The 16,077-nt window shown below is 35.4% G+C and overlaps 1 protein-coding gene across 4 annotated transcripts; it reads right to left on the bottom strand.

Moving 5' to 3' along the window:
- Positions 1–1,035: 1,035 nt before the first annotated feature.
- Positions 1,036–14,253, bottom strand: LOC103285418 (NKG2-D type II integral membrane protein). Of its 4 annotated transcripts, XM_054718515.1 has the most exons (9): positions 14,191–14,253; positions 12,998–13,096; positions 12,564–12,666; positions 11,216–11,323; positions 6,349–6,441; positions 6,100–6,135; positions 5,485–5,636; positions 5,081–5,184; positions 1,036–1,309 (listed from the first exon to the last, which is right to left on the bottom strand). In XM_054718515.1, the coding sequence occupies exons 3-9, from the start codon at positions 12,604–12,606 to the stop codon at positions 1,192–1,194; spliced, it is 654 nt and encodes a 217-aa protein (XP_054574490.1). In that variant the 5' UTR covers positions 12,607–12,666; positions 12,998–13,096; positions 14,191–14,253; the 3' UTR covers positions 1,036–1,191. The 4 variants fall into 4 exon arrangements, with proteins under 4 accessions (XP_054574490.1, XP_008139062.3, XP_054574491.1 ...); XM_008140840.3 differs by lacking the exon at positions 12,998–13,096; XM_054718516.1 differs by lacking the exons at positions 12,998–13,096; positions 14,191–14,253 and adding an exon at positions 13,142–13,207.
- Positions 14,254–16,077: the final 1,824 nt, after the last annotated feature.

Here is a 16,077-nt window from a genome sequence, read left to right as displayed (position 1 = left end):
CCAGATCTTTAAAAAATCTGAGTCAGTTATAGTCAGCTTTATGCATTAATGAACCAATGGTCTGGAGTTCCTTACTCTGTCATTTTCCTTCCTTAAGAGTTGAATGAAATAAAGATTATTTATTATTTACATATTAATAAATCTGCCAAAGAAATGTATGTTCCGTTATATTTCAGTTATTGCATAGTAACCTTTAAGAATAGAATTGACCTATGAAATTTAATGCATAGTAACCTTTAAGAATAGAATTGATCTATGAAATAAATTTTAGTAAAAATAGAAATTCTTTTCTCTTCTAGACTCCGGTTAACAAAACCTGACATTGCCTCTGATCATTGCAAATATATGAAAAATGGTCAGTTATTGGATGGTAATTGCAAAGACCTTGGTTATTGTATATGTAAGAAGGACAGCATATGGAGATTGAATCAGTCATATGCGGGATATAAAACTGAAAGCAACAAATGAACAAACCTGAAAAACAAACAAAATCACATAGATGTAGACAACAGTATGGTGGTTACCAGAAGGAAGGGGGTGGAGGGTAGTAACGGGTAAAGGGAGTCAAATGTGTGATGGAAGAAGATTTGACTTCAGGTGGTGGGCACATAATACAATATGTCAATGATGTATCATAGAATTGTATGCTTGAAATCTATATAATTGTATTACTCTATGTCACCCCAATAAATTTAATTAACAAAAAGAGAAAGAAGAGGAAACATTGAAAATTTTCCAGGATTATTTTTAACTTTAAGGACTATTTCAAAAATAACAAATTTAATAAACCCACATATAGCCTTCATCCAGCTTTAAGTATACTTAATTTTCAAATGTATTGTGTTTGAAAGTTCTAAAAGCCTTATTAGTTTAATATTTGTGAATATTTAATAAAATCATGGATTAATATCTAGTTCTACCATAAGTATTATCAGCAGTTTATTAAACTTAAAAATGAATTTGTTCATCACTCAATAATTTCAAAATTAAATGAAACATTGTTATAGAAGATACGTTATTTAATTGTTCGTTTTTATTTGCTGCAAGTATATGGTTTGTGGCATGTCAGATGAAAAAAATAGTTAATAAATATTGGTGGCATTTTCTTCTGGAAGTTTTATTCATGAAGAAAGTCAGAGAATGGTGTTTTTTTATTTTGAAATCCTTTATATTTTATAAATAACAAACTCTTCACACAATCGGCTGCATGCAGACGTATGTGTATGGGGTTAGACAGTTTTCTGTGTAACCTTTAAAACTGGAGCCATAAACTGCACAGGATCCGTTTGCCATGTCAACCATTGTTACTCTAGATTAGAGAGAAAAACAAATTACATGCATGATTACATTAATGCAGAAATATAAAAATTAAATACTATTTACTTAAATATAGGTACTGAAATACTATCATTATAGCAGATTTAAGGACCATGCCTGGCCTTTTTAATTGATAGATGAATGAAATATAGCCCAACTCAGGTAATAAAAGTAAAAATTGTATTCTATTATAAATTAGGTGCTACCACTTTTATCCATTGGAAATTATTTAATGTAGAAAGTCTGGAATCTCTTTATATGTGTACCCATCCTATATAATAGAAGTCTAATATGCTAAGTGTCTGATTGTCAGGTCAGCCATTCAACCAATCAAAGCATAATATGCTATTGATATGCTAAGGCCACTCAACCGCTCACTATGATGTGCACTGACCACAAGAGGGCAGATGCTCTAACTGGTAGGTTAGCTTGCTGCTGGGATCCAGCCAATCGGGACAGAGTGAGACAGGCCAGACACACCCTGGAGCTCTCCCGCAGTCCCTCCCTAGCTGTCCAAACTCCCATGTCCCTCCCCAGCCCTGATCATGCACTGGTGGGGTCCCTCAGCCTGGCCTGTACCCTCTCACAATCCAGGAGCCCTTGGGGGATCTTGGAGAGCCAGATTTAGCCCTATCCTACAGGACAGGACAGGGGTCCCCACTGGTGCACAAATTTGTGCACCGGGCCTATAGTGTAAAATACAAGCTTTAAAATGTTTTTAAAGAAATATTTGGTTAGAAATAATTTCAGGATTCCATATCATGTTTTGTGAAAAATGTACAATATTCTTCATATATATGCAATTTTACTTTTAAAAATTTTTAATTTTTTTAATTTTAAAATTATAACATTTTTAGTATATCAATATATACACACATACATAAGGGTGTGTGTTTGTGCGTGTGTGTGTGTGTGTGTGTGTGTGTAGGGTTAGGCATAATTATACATGTATATCTATTTTACTCAAGGATTTGAGTATTTTGTAGTTATATAATTCATGTAATAAATAGTGATTTGTTTTCTGCCAGGAACAGGTAGGAGAGATAAGGCTGCAGAAAGAATGATGATTCTACTTCCATATGAAATTAACATCAATAAAGGACATGGCCTGATAATATATATACATATTATAAAGGAAGAGATCATTATTTCTGTCTACACAGAAACAACTAGCCACTATAAGAGAGAAAAATTAAGATATATTTGGTAACAGCTCTTAGTTGGTCTCAATCTATGCACATTAGAAGCTCATTCTTTCTAATCTAATTCTTTTCGTGTGTTTCTTTAATTTCTGTGTTTGTTTTCCTATGCCATTGTCATCACATTTGTGCCAGAATACAGATTACATGGGCTTTACTTATTCATTCATAGCTATATTTCTAACTAAAATGTGAAGCTTTTAAAGAAGTTATGGTCTATTCAACTCTGTAGTTATCTCTGCATAGTTTATGGAAATGGAGTAGCACTCAATCAGTATTTGTTACATTCATAAACAGAAGTTTAGTATGGTAGTTGTTTTATTTACAAACTGAACTTTTATACTTGCAGAGTGGATAAAGTGAGATAAGATGATACAAAATCTTATTAGTATCCCAGAGAACAAACTCTTTTTCATCTCACCCATTTAGATAAATTCTAAGTTATACAAGGACACATACAAAATTTTAGAAATAGGACCAGAGGCATGGATAAACAGAGCAGACTGAAAGAGCTCAGAGGACAGGAAAGTTAGGACATTGGGAAGAGATCAACCAAAGAATATATATATACATACTAGAGGCCTGGTGCACAAAATTCATGCACGGGGGTGGGAGGGAGTCCCTCAGCCCGGCCTGCACCCTCTCGCAATCTGTGACTGCTGGCTCCTGATGGCTGGGCTGTCTGCCTGCCTGATCACCCCTCACTGCCTGCCTCTGCCTACCTGATGTCCCTAACTGCTCCTCTGCCTGCCTGATTGCTCATAACCACCTCTGCTTCAGCCCCTGCCATGTCAGCTTAGTCCAGAGGACATCCAGAAGGTCATTCAGCTGTCCAGTCTAATTAGCATATTACACTTTTATTAGTATAGACAGGCATAACCCATGGACATGGAAAATAATGTGATGAAGGCCTACTTGGGTTGGGGGCAGTGTGGAGGGAGGAAAAGGGAAGCAAAATGAGGGACATCTGTAATAGAGTCAACCTTAAAAAAAGATAGATCATAGTCTAATCCATAAACACCAGTATCAGTAAGTGCAAGTAGATTCAAGTCACAAAATATGTTTGTTGATCAAAATGGAATTAGAAATTGATACCAGAAATATCTCTGGGAAATTCTAAATGTTATAAACTAACACCTGAAAATTTCACACATCAAAGAAGAATGTAGAAATTCTTCTTTGATGCATTAAAGGGAAAAAGGGAAATAGTTTAGAAACTATTTTGGAATGAATGAAAATTAAAATAAATACCTCATAAATGTGGAATGCTGCCAAATCATCACAAATATTAATAGCATGAATGCTTTGATTAGAAAAGAGGAAAAGTTTCATATCCATATATTAGTTTTTGTGATAAGAAACTAGAGAATGAAAAGTTAACTCTGAGTGAGAAGATAATAAAGATCAGAGTGGAAATCCTATATAATAAAGAGGTAATAAGCAAATCAACCGTCAAGTGCTCACACAAGATAGCTGCCCCCATGTGGTCACAAGATGGCCACCACAAGATGGATGTCAGGGGAGGGCAGTTGTGGGTGATCAGGGGAGGAAAGTTAGGGGCAACCAAGCCAGCAGGAGAGGGCAGTTAGGGGTGACTGGGCTAGCAGGGAAGGGCAGTTAGGAGTGACTGGGCCAACTGGGGAGGGCAGTTGGGGGCATCCGGGCTAGCAGGGTAGGGCAGTTGGGGGTAACTGGGCCAGCAGGGGAGGGCAGTTGGGGACAAACAGGCTGGCAGGGGAGGGCAGTTGGGGGTAATCGGGCTGGCAGGGAAGCAGTTAGGCACCTATCAGGCTGGCAGGGGAGTGGTTAGGGGGTGATCAGGCTGGCAGGCAGAAGTGGTCAGGGGCAATCAGGCAGGCAGGCAGGCGAGTGGTTGGGAGCCAGCAGTCCCGGATTTTGAGAGGGATGTCCGACTGCCAGTATTGTGACAGGGATCAGGCCTAAACTGGCAATTGGACATCCCCCGAGTGGTCCCAGATTGGAGAGGATGCAGGCTGGGCTGAGCGACACCCCCCCACACACACACACACACTGTGCATGAATTTTGTGCACCGGGCCTCTAGTCAAACAATGAGATACCACTATACACATTAGAATGGATAAAATTTAAGAAACTGATCATAACAAGTATTGAGCAAGATATTGAGCAAATCCTAAGTCTCACACTGCTTAGTGGGATTGCAAAATTCACAAGCCTTTTGGGTAATAGTCTGGCAGTCTCTTAAATAGTTAAATATATATTTATTATAAGATCCATCTATTTCTCTCCTAGGTATTTATGAAAGAAAAAGGAGAGCCTATGTTCATACAAAGTCTTGCACACATATGTTCATAGCAAGTAGCTTGCACAGTATTTAGCACATAGCAAACAATTAATTTTACTCATTTTTATGGGTACTGGCTGCTTCCCAAAGTACTAAATCTAGGCCCTAAGAGTTTTGGACTGACTCTGTTAGCATATGGGGATGTCCTGGCATTGTGTGAAGGAAAATGTGATAGTTCAGTGATCATAGGAATAACTTAGATGCAAATCCACAACTAGAGACCTATAGGTGCAGACTTACTGATCTGGAGAGAGAATGGAGCCATCTTCCCACTGCCAGGTTTCATTTGTTGGATTTTTTTTTAGTCCCATCCAATGATAGGACTTCACCAATTTAAAGAAATCCTGTTTGAAATCACAAATAAAGCTATATCTCAGAATGTTAGTAAATACAAGGTTAATCATTTAATCATTTTCTCCCCAGTTGAGGAAAGTGCATTCTGTCCTCTTTTAGAATTCCAACTTCAACAACACATATATTATATGATACCTACAATTTTTGTGCTTTCTTATTTTGAATACAGAAGAATTTGGGGTTGGTGTATCAGAGCCTAGTGTCTCTATTATATGTCAGGTTCATATTCCAGAGAGTTGCCACATATGGTAGGACTCAATATAGGCAGATGAATTAAAACAATACTTCACCTGGTCCTCTTTGCTGTATATCTTCAGGAGACTGGAATTTTGAGACATGCAGGAAGCTTGGCTCTGAAACCAGTCCCTGCTTTCATTAAAAAAATGGTAGCAGTTGTTTTTATAACATAGCCAGTTTTTAGGACATGGGCCACAGTAACTTTCTAGAAAGGGAGAATATGTTATTAATTCTGCACATGTCTGAACATTATATCAGATTTTTTTTTCGAGGCAGGGTAAATACCTTTTTTATTCTAACTCTAAAATTCCAAATATTAGGCCATTGTGGTCATACTCAATGACATACCTCTACATATTTATAGATAGATATGCCAAAACTATGTTTTCCACTTTTTACAATTACTCCTTCATTGTAAAAATAAAATAAAATTTAAAACGCTATAGTGAATTGTGGACAAGAATTCATTTTCTTTTACACTTTATTTTTATTATAGGTATAGGGATGAGATTGGTTAATAAGATTATGTAGGTTTCAAGTGTAGATTTCAATAATACATGATCTGTCCTATAAACTTTCCTGTTAGCAGCATTGGATACATGCCTAAACCCCAGTATACACAGATACATGCAATTTGTGATTCAAAATATTAGAAAACTTTCTCTTACCATTCAAGGAAATTGGCACTGCTTGGTTGAATAATGCTATTAAAATAATCATAATTATTAGCAAGTTATGTATTGTGACATAGTTCATACAAAAATAAAAATAATTGACAAGTTTCTAGATTAATAGCTAAAATATAAAGGCACATTAAATGTTGCTAGTTTATGTTTCTGTCCTGCTAAATATTAATCAAAGTAATGTATTACAATCGTTTGATCAGCAATGCTATCTATGTCTCTGTTATCACTTACAATTTATGATGACGGCACTCCATATCATTACCATTACAATGAAACGGATTCCCAGAGCTACAGCAATGCACCGGGTAAGGAAAAATGCAGATGCTGATAAGAAAAAAGAGAGAAAGCATAAAGGGTTCTGGTATTCTTTATGTTTAATATAGACGTTAGATTTGTTTTCTCTGTCTGAGTGATATTAGTGTTTTTTCCTCATATATTTTCTCAGGACAGATAAAAGAGTACTTTGTAAATTATTAAAAATAAGACTATAAAATCTACTATTTTCTCCTATTTCTCTTTAAAAGTTCCCCAGAAGAACTCATAGTTAAATTTCCATTTTTTTAAATTTCTGAGACACCAATCCCAAATCCCTCTATATTAAAAAAGAAAGCACAAAAGTTGCAGGTATTATATGTGTGCTGTTTAAGTTGAAATTCTGCCAGAAGACAGAATGCATTTTTCCCAATTGTGGGAAAAATGGACAGGTCCCTAAACCCTCTTTTAAAAACATATATTCAAGAAACTATACAAAATATTTTATGATTATTTTTACTTAAGAAAATGTCCTAGTGATTATTCTAATCATGTCTTATGAAGTTGTCAAATTTTCATAAATAACTGCTTGCTTTGTGTTTTATTGGTACACTAGAGGCCTGGTGCACAAAATTTGTGCACTGGATGGGGGTGTCCCTCAGCCCAGCCTGTACCCTCTCCAATCTGGGACCCCTCGGGCGATGTCTGACTGCCGTTTTAGGCCCGATCCCACAGGACCTCCCTTTCACAATCCGGGACTGCTGGCTCCCAACCACTCACCTGCCTGCCTGCCAGATTACCCCAGACCGCATCTGCCTGCCAGCCTGATCACCCCCTAACCTCTCCCCTGCCAGCCTGATTGATGCCTAACTGCTCCCCTGCTGGCCCGATCACCCCCAACTGCCCTCCCCTGCCAGCCCTATCACTCCAACAGCCCTTCCCTGCCGGCCTGGTCACCCCCCAAAACCCCTCCCCTACTGGCCGCTTCACCCCCAACTGCCCTACGCTGTAGGCCTGGTTGCCCTCTCCTGTCAGCCTGGTCGCCCCTAACTGCCCTCCCCCGCAGGCCTGGTTCCCTCCCAACTGCTCTCCCCTGCTGGTCTGTTTGCCCCCAACAGCCCTCCCCTGCTGGCCTGATCACCCACAACTGCCTTCCCCTGCCAGCCATCTTGTGGTGGCCATCTTGTGATGACATGGGTGTGGCCATCTTATGATCACATACGGGAGACCATCTTGTGACCACATGGGGGCAGCCATCTTGTGCAAGGATGTGATGGTCAATTTGCATATTACCTCTTTATTATATAGGATGGACAAATATCTTATTATTGATTGACTTTGAATTTTTTCCAGTGCATATTTAAATTGTTTCTTAGTTTTCACTAAGAAATAATTATATACATAACATTTCATACACACCTGTGCATCTGTTTTAATACCTCTCTAGGAAAAATTCCATAAGAATTATTACTGAGTCAAAGAGCATTTCCTTTTTAAATTTTTGTAAAGATTGAAAATTTCAGTCCAAAGAGGCTCTATCAAATTATGTAGTACCAAATACAGATTTAAAAGCCTTTTGCTCACTCTTTCTTTTGCATAAAGTATTATTCAGATTTTTAAATATATAAATCTAATCACCAATATTATTTAAAATTTTATAACTTAATTTTTCTTGTTATAAAAAGACAACAAAAGATTAAACATCTTGTATTATAGTCATGAGCTTATTTTATTTCTTTGAGACTTCTCATACTTGTATGAAGTAACTTTTTTCTCACCTTTTAAGTTGAGAATATTAGTTTATTTCTTGCCATATGTTTTGCAATATTCATCTTAAATTTCATTTTTGTTTTAACTTTATGATATTTAGGGGTGTTTAAATGGATAATAGTTGACTTGCTCAAACCATTATTCATTTTTTAAATTTCTTTATTAAGGTATTACATATGTGTTCTTATTCCCCCAATACCCCCCACACCCTCCCAATGCATGCTCTTACCCCCCTGTTGTCTGTGTCCATTGATTAGGCTTATATGCATGCATCTAAGTCCTTTGGTTGATCTCTTCCCCTTACCCCCACTGTCCCCTACCTTCCCTGAGGTTTGACGTTCTGATCGATGTTTCTCTGTCTCTGGATCTGTTTTTGTTCATCAGTTTATGTTGTTCATTATATTCCATAAATGAGTGAGACCATGTGATATTTATCTTTCTCTGCCTGGCTTATTTCACTTAGCACAATGCTCTCTAGCTCCATCCATGTTGTTGCAAATGGTAAGAACTCCTTCTTTTTTTACCGCAGTGCAGTATTCCATTGTGTAGATGTACCACAGTTTTTTAATCCAGTCATCTGCTTATGGGCACTTAGGCTGTTTCTAAATCTTAGCTATGGTGAATTGTGCATTATTCTTTTTTGATATTAATAAAACGCTTTCATTATTTTGAGTTTATAAAATGAAGCTTCCATTGTAAGTTATATAGTTTCCTTTTTTAATTGGATCTATTTGGTGTCTGTGTGTGTGTGTTTATGTGTCTGTAATAAATGAGGTAGAAACTCAAATTTATAAAAAATTTTATTTTCCAAATGGTTACTGAATTTTTCTAACCCTATTTAGTGAATAAATCAATGTATTCTTGATGATATGAAATATTACCTTTAGCATATAATACATTCTTATGTGTTTACATTTTTTGCTATATTCTCTAACCTGTCTTTCCACTCAAACTACATATAAAATATCCCTCTTTAATAATATACTTGAGTACTTATAGTGTCCACAATATTACATTACATTTCTTTTTTAAAAATATATTATCAATCATTACACTTCACTATGCCTTAAAAAGCTTAAAATGAGCTTTCAAGAACCTACTATGTTAAAATAAAGTACATTAGCCCGATTGGTGGCTCAGTGGGTTGAACACTGCTCTGTACATCAAAATGGTTTCGTGTTGATCCCCAGTTGGGTGCCCATGGGAGGCAACTGATGGATGTTTCTCTAGCACATCAATGTTTTTCTCTTCTCTCTCTGTCTCTCTCTGTCTCTCTGTCTCTCTCTCTCTCTGAAACAAATTTTAAATATATATTTCAACAGAATCATATTAAATGTATAAATATAGAGAGATAACTTACATCTTTAAACTGTCTTTTATCCTTGAATAGTGTCTTTTTCCATTATGTATGTCTCATTTTATGTTCATTAGTACAACTTTAAAGTAATAAATTTATTTCCAGTATTTTTCATTATAGTTTATTTCTGATTTTTGGTCTTATAAATATGGCATTTTCCTTTCTATCACATTTTCCTGGCTTTTGTAGTTTAGTAGACAGTTAATTTTTACACATTATTTTTAAACAAGTGCACACATCAGATTTCCTTACTATTTGTAATTTTTTGGCATGAAGCTTTTAAGGTTTCTTAAAATATTTAAAATCATATACTTTTGCTGATAATATTAATTTTGCCTTTTATTCTATTTTCAGGTTATTTGTTTTTTTCTTTTATTGGTTATGTATGTTGGCTATCACCAACAAAGCAATCAATATTAATCAATAATAATAATAATAAAAATCATTGCCTTTTTCTAACTATAATAAAAATGCTATTAACATTTATCAATAAGTATAATGATAGCTTTTGAACATATACCTTAAAGTAGGGCTTATATTTTAGTGGTTTTAAAAGTTAACTTCTTTTGAATTAAGAATTCATATTGAGCCCTGGCTGGTGTGGCTCAGTTGGTTGGGCGTCACCCTGTGCACCAAAAGGTTGCAGGTGTTTTCCTGCTCAGGGCACATGCCTGGGTTTCAGGCTGGATCTCCACTAGGGGGTGGGTAGAAGGCAACCTATCAATGTTTCCCTCTCACATCGATGTTTCTCTCTTCCCCACTCCCTTTTCTCTCTCTCTCTCTCTCTCTCTCTCTCTCTCTCTCTCTCAAAACTAATTTAAAAAATAATTCATATTGATTTTTTTTCCAAAACCTTTTCAACATTATGCACATGATCTATAATCCTTGATTATTACATACAGCACATTTTCATTCCTATAATTAACTCTTGAAAGTGTTGCTATTTGCTAATAATTTATTTTTTAACATTTATTTCAGGGTGGGAAACTTTTTATCTGCCAAGGGCCATTTGGATATTTATAACATCATTCGAGGGCCATACAAAATTATCAACTTAAAAGTTAGCCTGCTGTATTTGGTCAGACATTTAATTAAGTCACCCCTAATGCCTTGGCAGGGCCAGACCAAACGACTTCTCGGGCCTTCTGTAGCCTGTGGGCTGGATGTTCCCCACCCCTGATTTAATTGAAATTTATAAGTGAGATTAGTCTGTTGGTTTCCTTTTTTGTGTAAACGATTTCAGGCTTCATTTTCAATCACACTCCGCCTTGATAACGGGCAGAGGGTATATCTACTTCACCACACAGAAACCTTGGCTGCTGGGAAGGTAATGGAGGGATGAGGACAAATATGTAATACCTTAATCAATAAAGAAATTAAAATGCAAAAAAAAGAGTAAAAACATACCCCTGAAGAATATTTTGTATTTCTTTTCTGTTTTCCATTTCTATTTACTCCTCCTTACAGCTAGATGTTCAGTGATCCCTTAGAAATTGCTGTCCCAATTGGCATTATTATGATAATCTGATCATTTTTAAGGCATGGAAAGATACTAAACTCAATAGTTCCTGCTCCTTTTATTATATATTCCAATGTTATATAAGAAATAATTTCATTTCTGCTTTTCTCATAACGGTAAAATAAACTGAATGTTTACCACTGATAACCACAGAGTTCCCCATTTTTACCTCAAGACAGCGAATGGAACATATTACTTACAGTTTTCTCCATGTGTATTTGTAGTTAATGTGGATCTTTTGTTTTGCCATGGTGTAGAAGCAGCATTACTTACAAGTTTAAATTTATAACTATGGGATTCATGCGTCTCTGGAGAAAAACAGTTTAGGCCAGTATGAGTCGTGGCTTTTCTGTCACTTGGGTTATAAATTTTTAAACCTTAACTTGCCATTTCCTTTTAAAGTATAACATCAGGTTAGTTTTGTTTTATGTTAAATCATTATTATGATTTTTACACTTTGTAGTATAAATAAAATTGTATTTATTCAATAGCAAAATGTCTTTAGGAAGATCCTACGTGCTATTAAAACTAGTTAGTTATTAATGTGTAATAAAATCTAACACTCAAATAAAGACACAGTATAATGAAAAAGACAGTGCCTTACTTAGGGAGTTACACATGATCACTTTACAAAGGTCATTTACTAAGTTAATAACTTCATAAACTGAAAAAGTGAAAGAAAGGAAAGAAGGAACAAAGGATATCAATACAACCTGGTATGGCTATTTTTAAAAGTGAAATAAAATAATGTGCACTTAGTATCAATAATGCCAACCACAATAAAGGCTAGTGTGTCTAATTTTACTCAGAGTGAAGGATATACAAGGAATAAAATAGGACAGTCCAAAGCTTTAGGATAGTGACAAAGAATCTTGCTTCTGAGCAGAAAAGGTAACTCTTGAAGTAGTCAAAATTACTAAGTATGTAAAAGCCTTTTATAAATAAAATGCTAATGTTAATTACCTTTTATAACAAAAATTAAACTAAAACATTGTACAGATAATATGTAAGTTAATTATTAAACATATGAAGAAGGTAGGAATTATTTTATGAATGAATAAATTGAATCTTAGAGGTGACCAATGATGGATTGCTTATTTAATATAATGTTACCAACTGTGAGTAATTTATTAATTTATAATATTTTTAGTTTTAGAAGCACATTTAAATACATGTCATTTTATTTCAATATCATAGAAATATATTAAGATAAATATCATATGTTTTAAATCTCTACTTCCCAGGAAAGAAAACTTAATTACAGAGAAGCTGGGACTTGTCCAAGATCTCAAAACTAAAGACTGCTAAAAGTTGGATTAAATTTCATTTCTTTTAACTCCAAATTCTGGTGCTGTCACTATTTCAGGCTGGGAAAAAATTTTTCAAGCTTTTGAGACTTGATTTAAAATATAATATTAACATAATATAAAATGAACATAAGCCAATAAGAATAGATTGCTTTTCCACACATGACATGCTTATATCAAATTCTGGGTATATTGAAATTATACACAGGCCACACTACATATTTATGTGGAAAGTACATACCCATGCTGTGCGCAGCCCACCGATCTCGGACCAGCCCCATCATCTAATTATGACTGTTTATCTACCACAGAGATGAATCCAAAGACTTCATTTACAAACGTTCCTGAATAAAATGAAATCACACCTTTATTAAATTGCTTTCTGAAATAAGCCAGTCAGAGGAAGATAAATATCACATGATCTCACTGAGTTGTGGAATGTAATGAACAATATAATCTGATGAACAAAAACAGATCCAGAGACAGAGAAGCATCAATTAGAACGTCAAACATCAGAGGGAAGGTAGGGGAGGGTGGGGTAAGGAGGGGAGATCAACCAAAGGACTTGTATGCATGCATATAAGCATAAACAATGGATAAAGACACCAGGGGGGTGAGGGCATGAGTGGGGGTGGGTGGGGAGGCAATGGGGAGATAAGGACACATATGTAACACCTTAATAAAGAAAAAAAATTGCTTTCTGTTTTCTTTCTGTGTGGTGATCATCTATTTTGATTGGAGAAGTGAGAATACAGAAAAATTTCTCCCAGGCATCTATAATAATAAAAACGTAAGAATTAGACCGGACAGCCGAACAACCTCTGGATGTCTTTTCAGACGACCTTCTGGATGAAGCCAGGGCTGCGAGGGCTGAATCAAGCCACCATGGCTGTGAGGGCCGAGCCCCTTGCACAAATTTTGTGCATCGGGCCTCTAGTATGTATAAAAAAAGGGAAGAATGAAAATGAGGATTCATATCAAGCAATGTAAAATTATTTTTAAAAATATTTTTGTTATAAATTAATAAACAATTATTTTTAAAGTGTAAATATATATGAGTTCATTTAAATTCACCTACTTTAAGATACTTAATTAAAAATGTTCCCATCACTGATATTGAAAGATAGTTTTCTATTTACAATTTTATTTTATTTGGTGGTAATTGCTTTCTTTGCAAGGTAAATTTGGGTAAGGTATATAAATGAATTTTTGTTAAATGTTTTTTCTTAGTACATATTAATTCAACTTCTATCCCTATCATCCTCCTCATAACTTATAACAAGTTATTATCAGCATTATCATTAACAAAAGTATCTCACCCTTGTTTAAATAGCAACATTTCCAGTATCTAGAATAACTCTCAGAAAAAAATTGCTATTTAATAAATATGCATAGTGCTTAGATTTAAAAAAAAATAAAACTAGTTTCATATTTAAACATGATAGTTGAAAGCAACAGATATCATTTATATTATTTTGTAAGTAAAGTTGTCTATTACGTAAAATGAGTGCCTTGCATAAGAGCACAAAACTCATAAAGATGAGAATTCAAATTGAAATTCATTTTTTTACTCCCAAATGTAAAGAGTCATTCTTCTGGTTTTGTTTAGAGAAAAGGCTCATCTTAACTTTTGATTCTTTAAAAAATGTATCCTACTTATCTATCATTGAATAAAGTGAGAAAGGGTACACTATGGAAGTAATAGCATTCCTTGCCTTCAGTAATTCTATTTTAATACCAAAGAAACAATTAAAATTAATTCTTTGTGTAATTATTTTTGGAAATATTTTCTTGAGGTTCAAACCACAAGAGTTTCTCATTTTTTGAATAATAGTGTTAGAAACACACACGCAAACACACACACACACCTGGTCAGAGAAGGATCGTCCTGCTTCTTGTGAAAAATTGAAAGTGGTGCAGTGTTCTGAGCTCCCAATTTAGAAATGAAACAAGAAATGTTCAATCAACGTTGATGTTCTAAAAAAAAAAAAAGTGATGTTATTCTAACCTCATTTTCCTGTTGATAAAAAAAAAGCACAAATCTTCACTGCACAGAAGATTTTGCTAATTGGTGAAATAAATATTAGGTCCTAACAGCATTTTATGACTTTGAAATGTTGACTTGAGTGATAAAAAGTGTCCCAAGGTTATGAGAAACAGTTGGTAAGATTACATAATCTCTTTCTGAATCAAAAGTAAGAACTTATAAAAAATGGTTGTAAATAACTGTGTGAAAGAAAACAGAGAAGAAAATTAAACTTTTTAATCATCCTTTGCACGTAAGTTTGAGTGGAATCAAGTGTGCTGTATCATGTAAATTGGAATTATAGATATTTTTCATGTATATAAACATATATGTGCACAATCACAGTATATATATATATATATGTATGTATATATATATATATATACATATATACATATATATACATATATATATATATATGTATGTACACACACACACACACACACACACACACACACACACACACACACACTAAAGGCCCGGTGCATGAAATTCGTGCATGGGGGTGTCCCTCAGCCTGCCCTGCACCCTCTCCAATTTGGGACCCATCCAGATGGGCCTAAACTGGCAGTCGGATATCCCTCTCACAATCTGTGACCACTGGCTCCTAATACTCGCCTGCCTGCCTGCCTGATTGCCCCTAACAACTTCTGCCTGCCAGCCTTATCGCCCCTAACCACTTCTGCCTGCCAGCCTTATCGCCCCTAACTGCTACCCTGTAGGCCTGATGACACCTAACTGCTTCCCTGCCAGCCCGATCACCCCCAACTGCCCTCCCTGTGGGCCTGATTGCCCACAACTGCCCTCCCCTGTTGGCCCAATTTCCCACAACTGCCCTCCCCTGCTGCAACCCACCTCCTCCACTGGGACCTGCCTCTTCCCTGCAAGGCAGCAGACACACCAGGACCGGCCTCTTCTGGGCCACATGGAGCCATGGGATCCCCAGGCCTCACCATGCAGAGTGTTCACCGGGCCTCACCTCCACGGTGCACACAGTCATCTTGTGGCGGCCATCTTTGAGGTGGCCATCTTGTGATGACATTGCACAGGAGGACCACCTAGACTTTTATTAGTATAGATGTCTACATATGTATCCATACATGATCTAACAATGAAAATATAAAATGTATACAAAATAGACATTCTATGATAAATCATCATATGCTTAGCCATATGGTCAATTATGGCCATTATTGTTTCATTTTTTATATAGATGGGTGTCTCAGATCAATCTCTGGTCCCTTTTATTATTTTTTCTTATGAGCATCACTTATTATATTACTCCTCATTATTATTCAGAAGCATACCACCAAATCTTATGCAGAATAAGAACATAATCAATTAATGTCTTAATCTTCTGATTTTTAGCTACTCCTAATTTGTGCTACCTTATAAAATGATAAGGAAACTGTCACAGATAAAGGAGCCTAAAGAGATACAATGACTAAATGTAATGGATGAGATAATGGACAGAAAAATAACATGAGGTAAAAACTAAGAAAATCTGAATAAAGTACATTCTCTAATAATAGTGCATCAATATCATCAGTTCACTGTGACAAATGTACCATACTAATATAACTTAATAAATAAGGGAAACTGAGTATATAGGATATATGAGAACTTTCTGTATTACTTTTACAATTTTTTTTTGTAAATTTAAAACTATTCTGAAATAAATAGCTTATTTACAAAATAATTAGAGCTTCTTTTGAATGTTATAATAATA

Source organism: Eptesicus fuscus, chromosome 7, assembly GCF_027574615.1.
Source record: "Eptesicus fuscus isolate TK198812 chromosome 7, DD_ASM_mEF_20220401, whole genome shotgun sequence".
NCBI lineage: Eukaryota > Metazoa > Chordata > Mammalia > Chiroptera > Vespertilionidae > Eptesicus > Eptesicus fuscus.
The sequence above is the reverse complement of the archived record's forward strand: the minus strand, read 5'-3'. Positions and strand labels throughout refer to the sequence as shown.

Coding starts and splice junctions, on each gene's coding strand:
- LOC103285418 (XM_054718515.1), bottom strand. CDS start 12,606: ATGATGGGGCTGGTCCGAGATCGGTGGGCTGCGCACAGCATGG. Junction 11,324..12,563: donor GTGGGCTGCGCACAGCATGG/GTATGTACTTTC, acceptor GTTTTTCTCCAG/AGACGCATGAATCCCATAGT. Junction 5,637..6,099: donor AGTGCCAATTTCCTTGAATG/GTAAGAGAAAGT, acceptor CTCCCTTTCTAG/AAAGTTACTGTGGCCCATGT.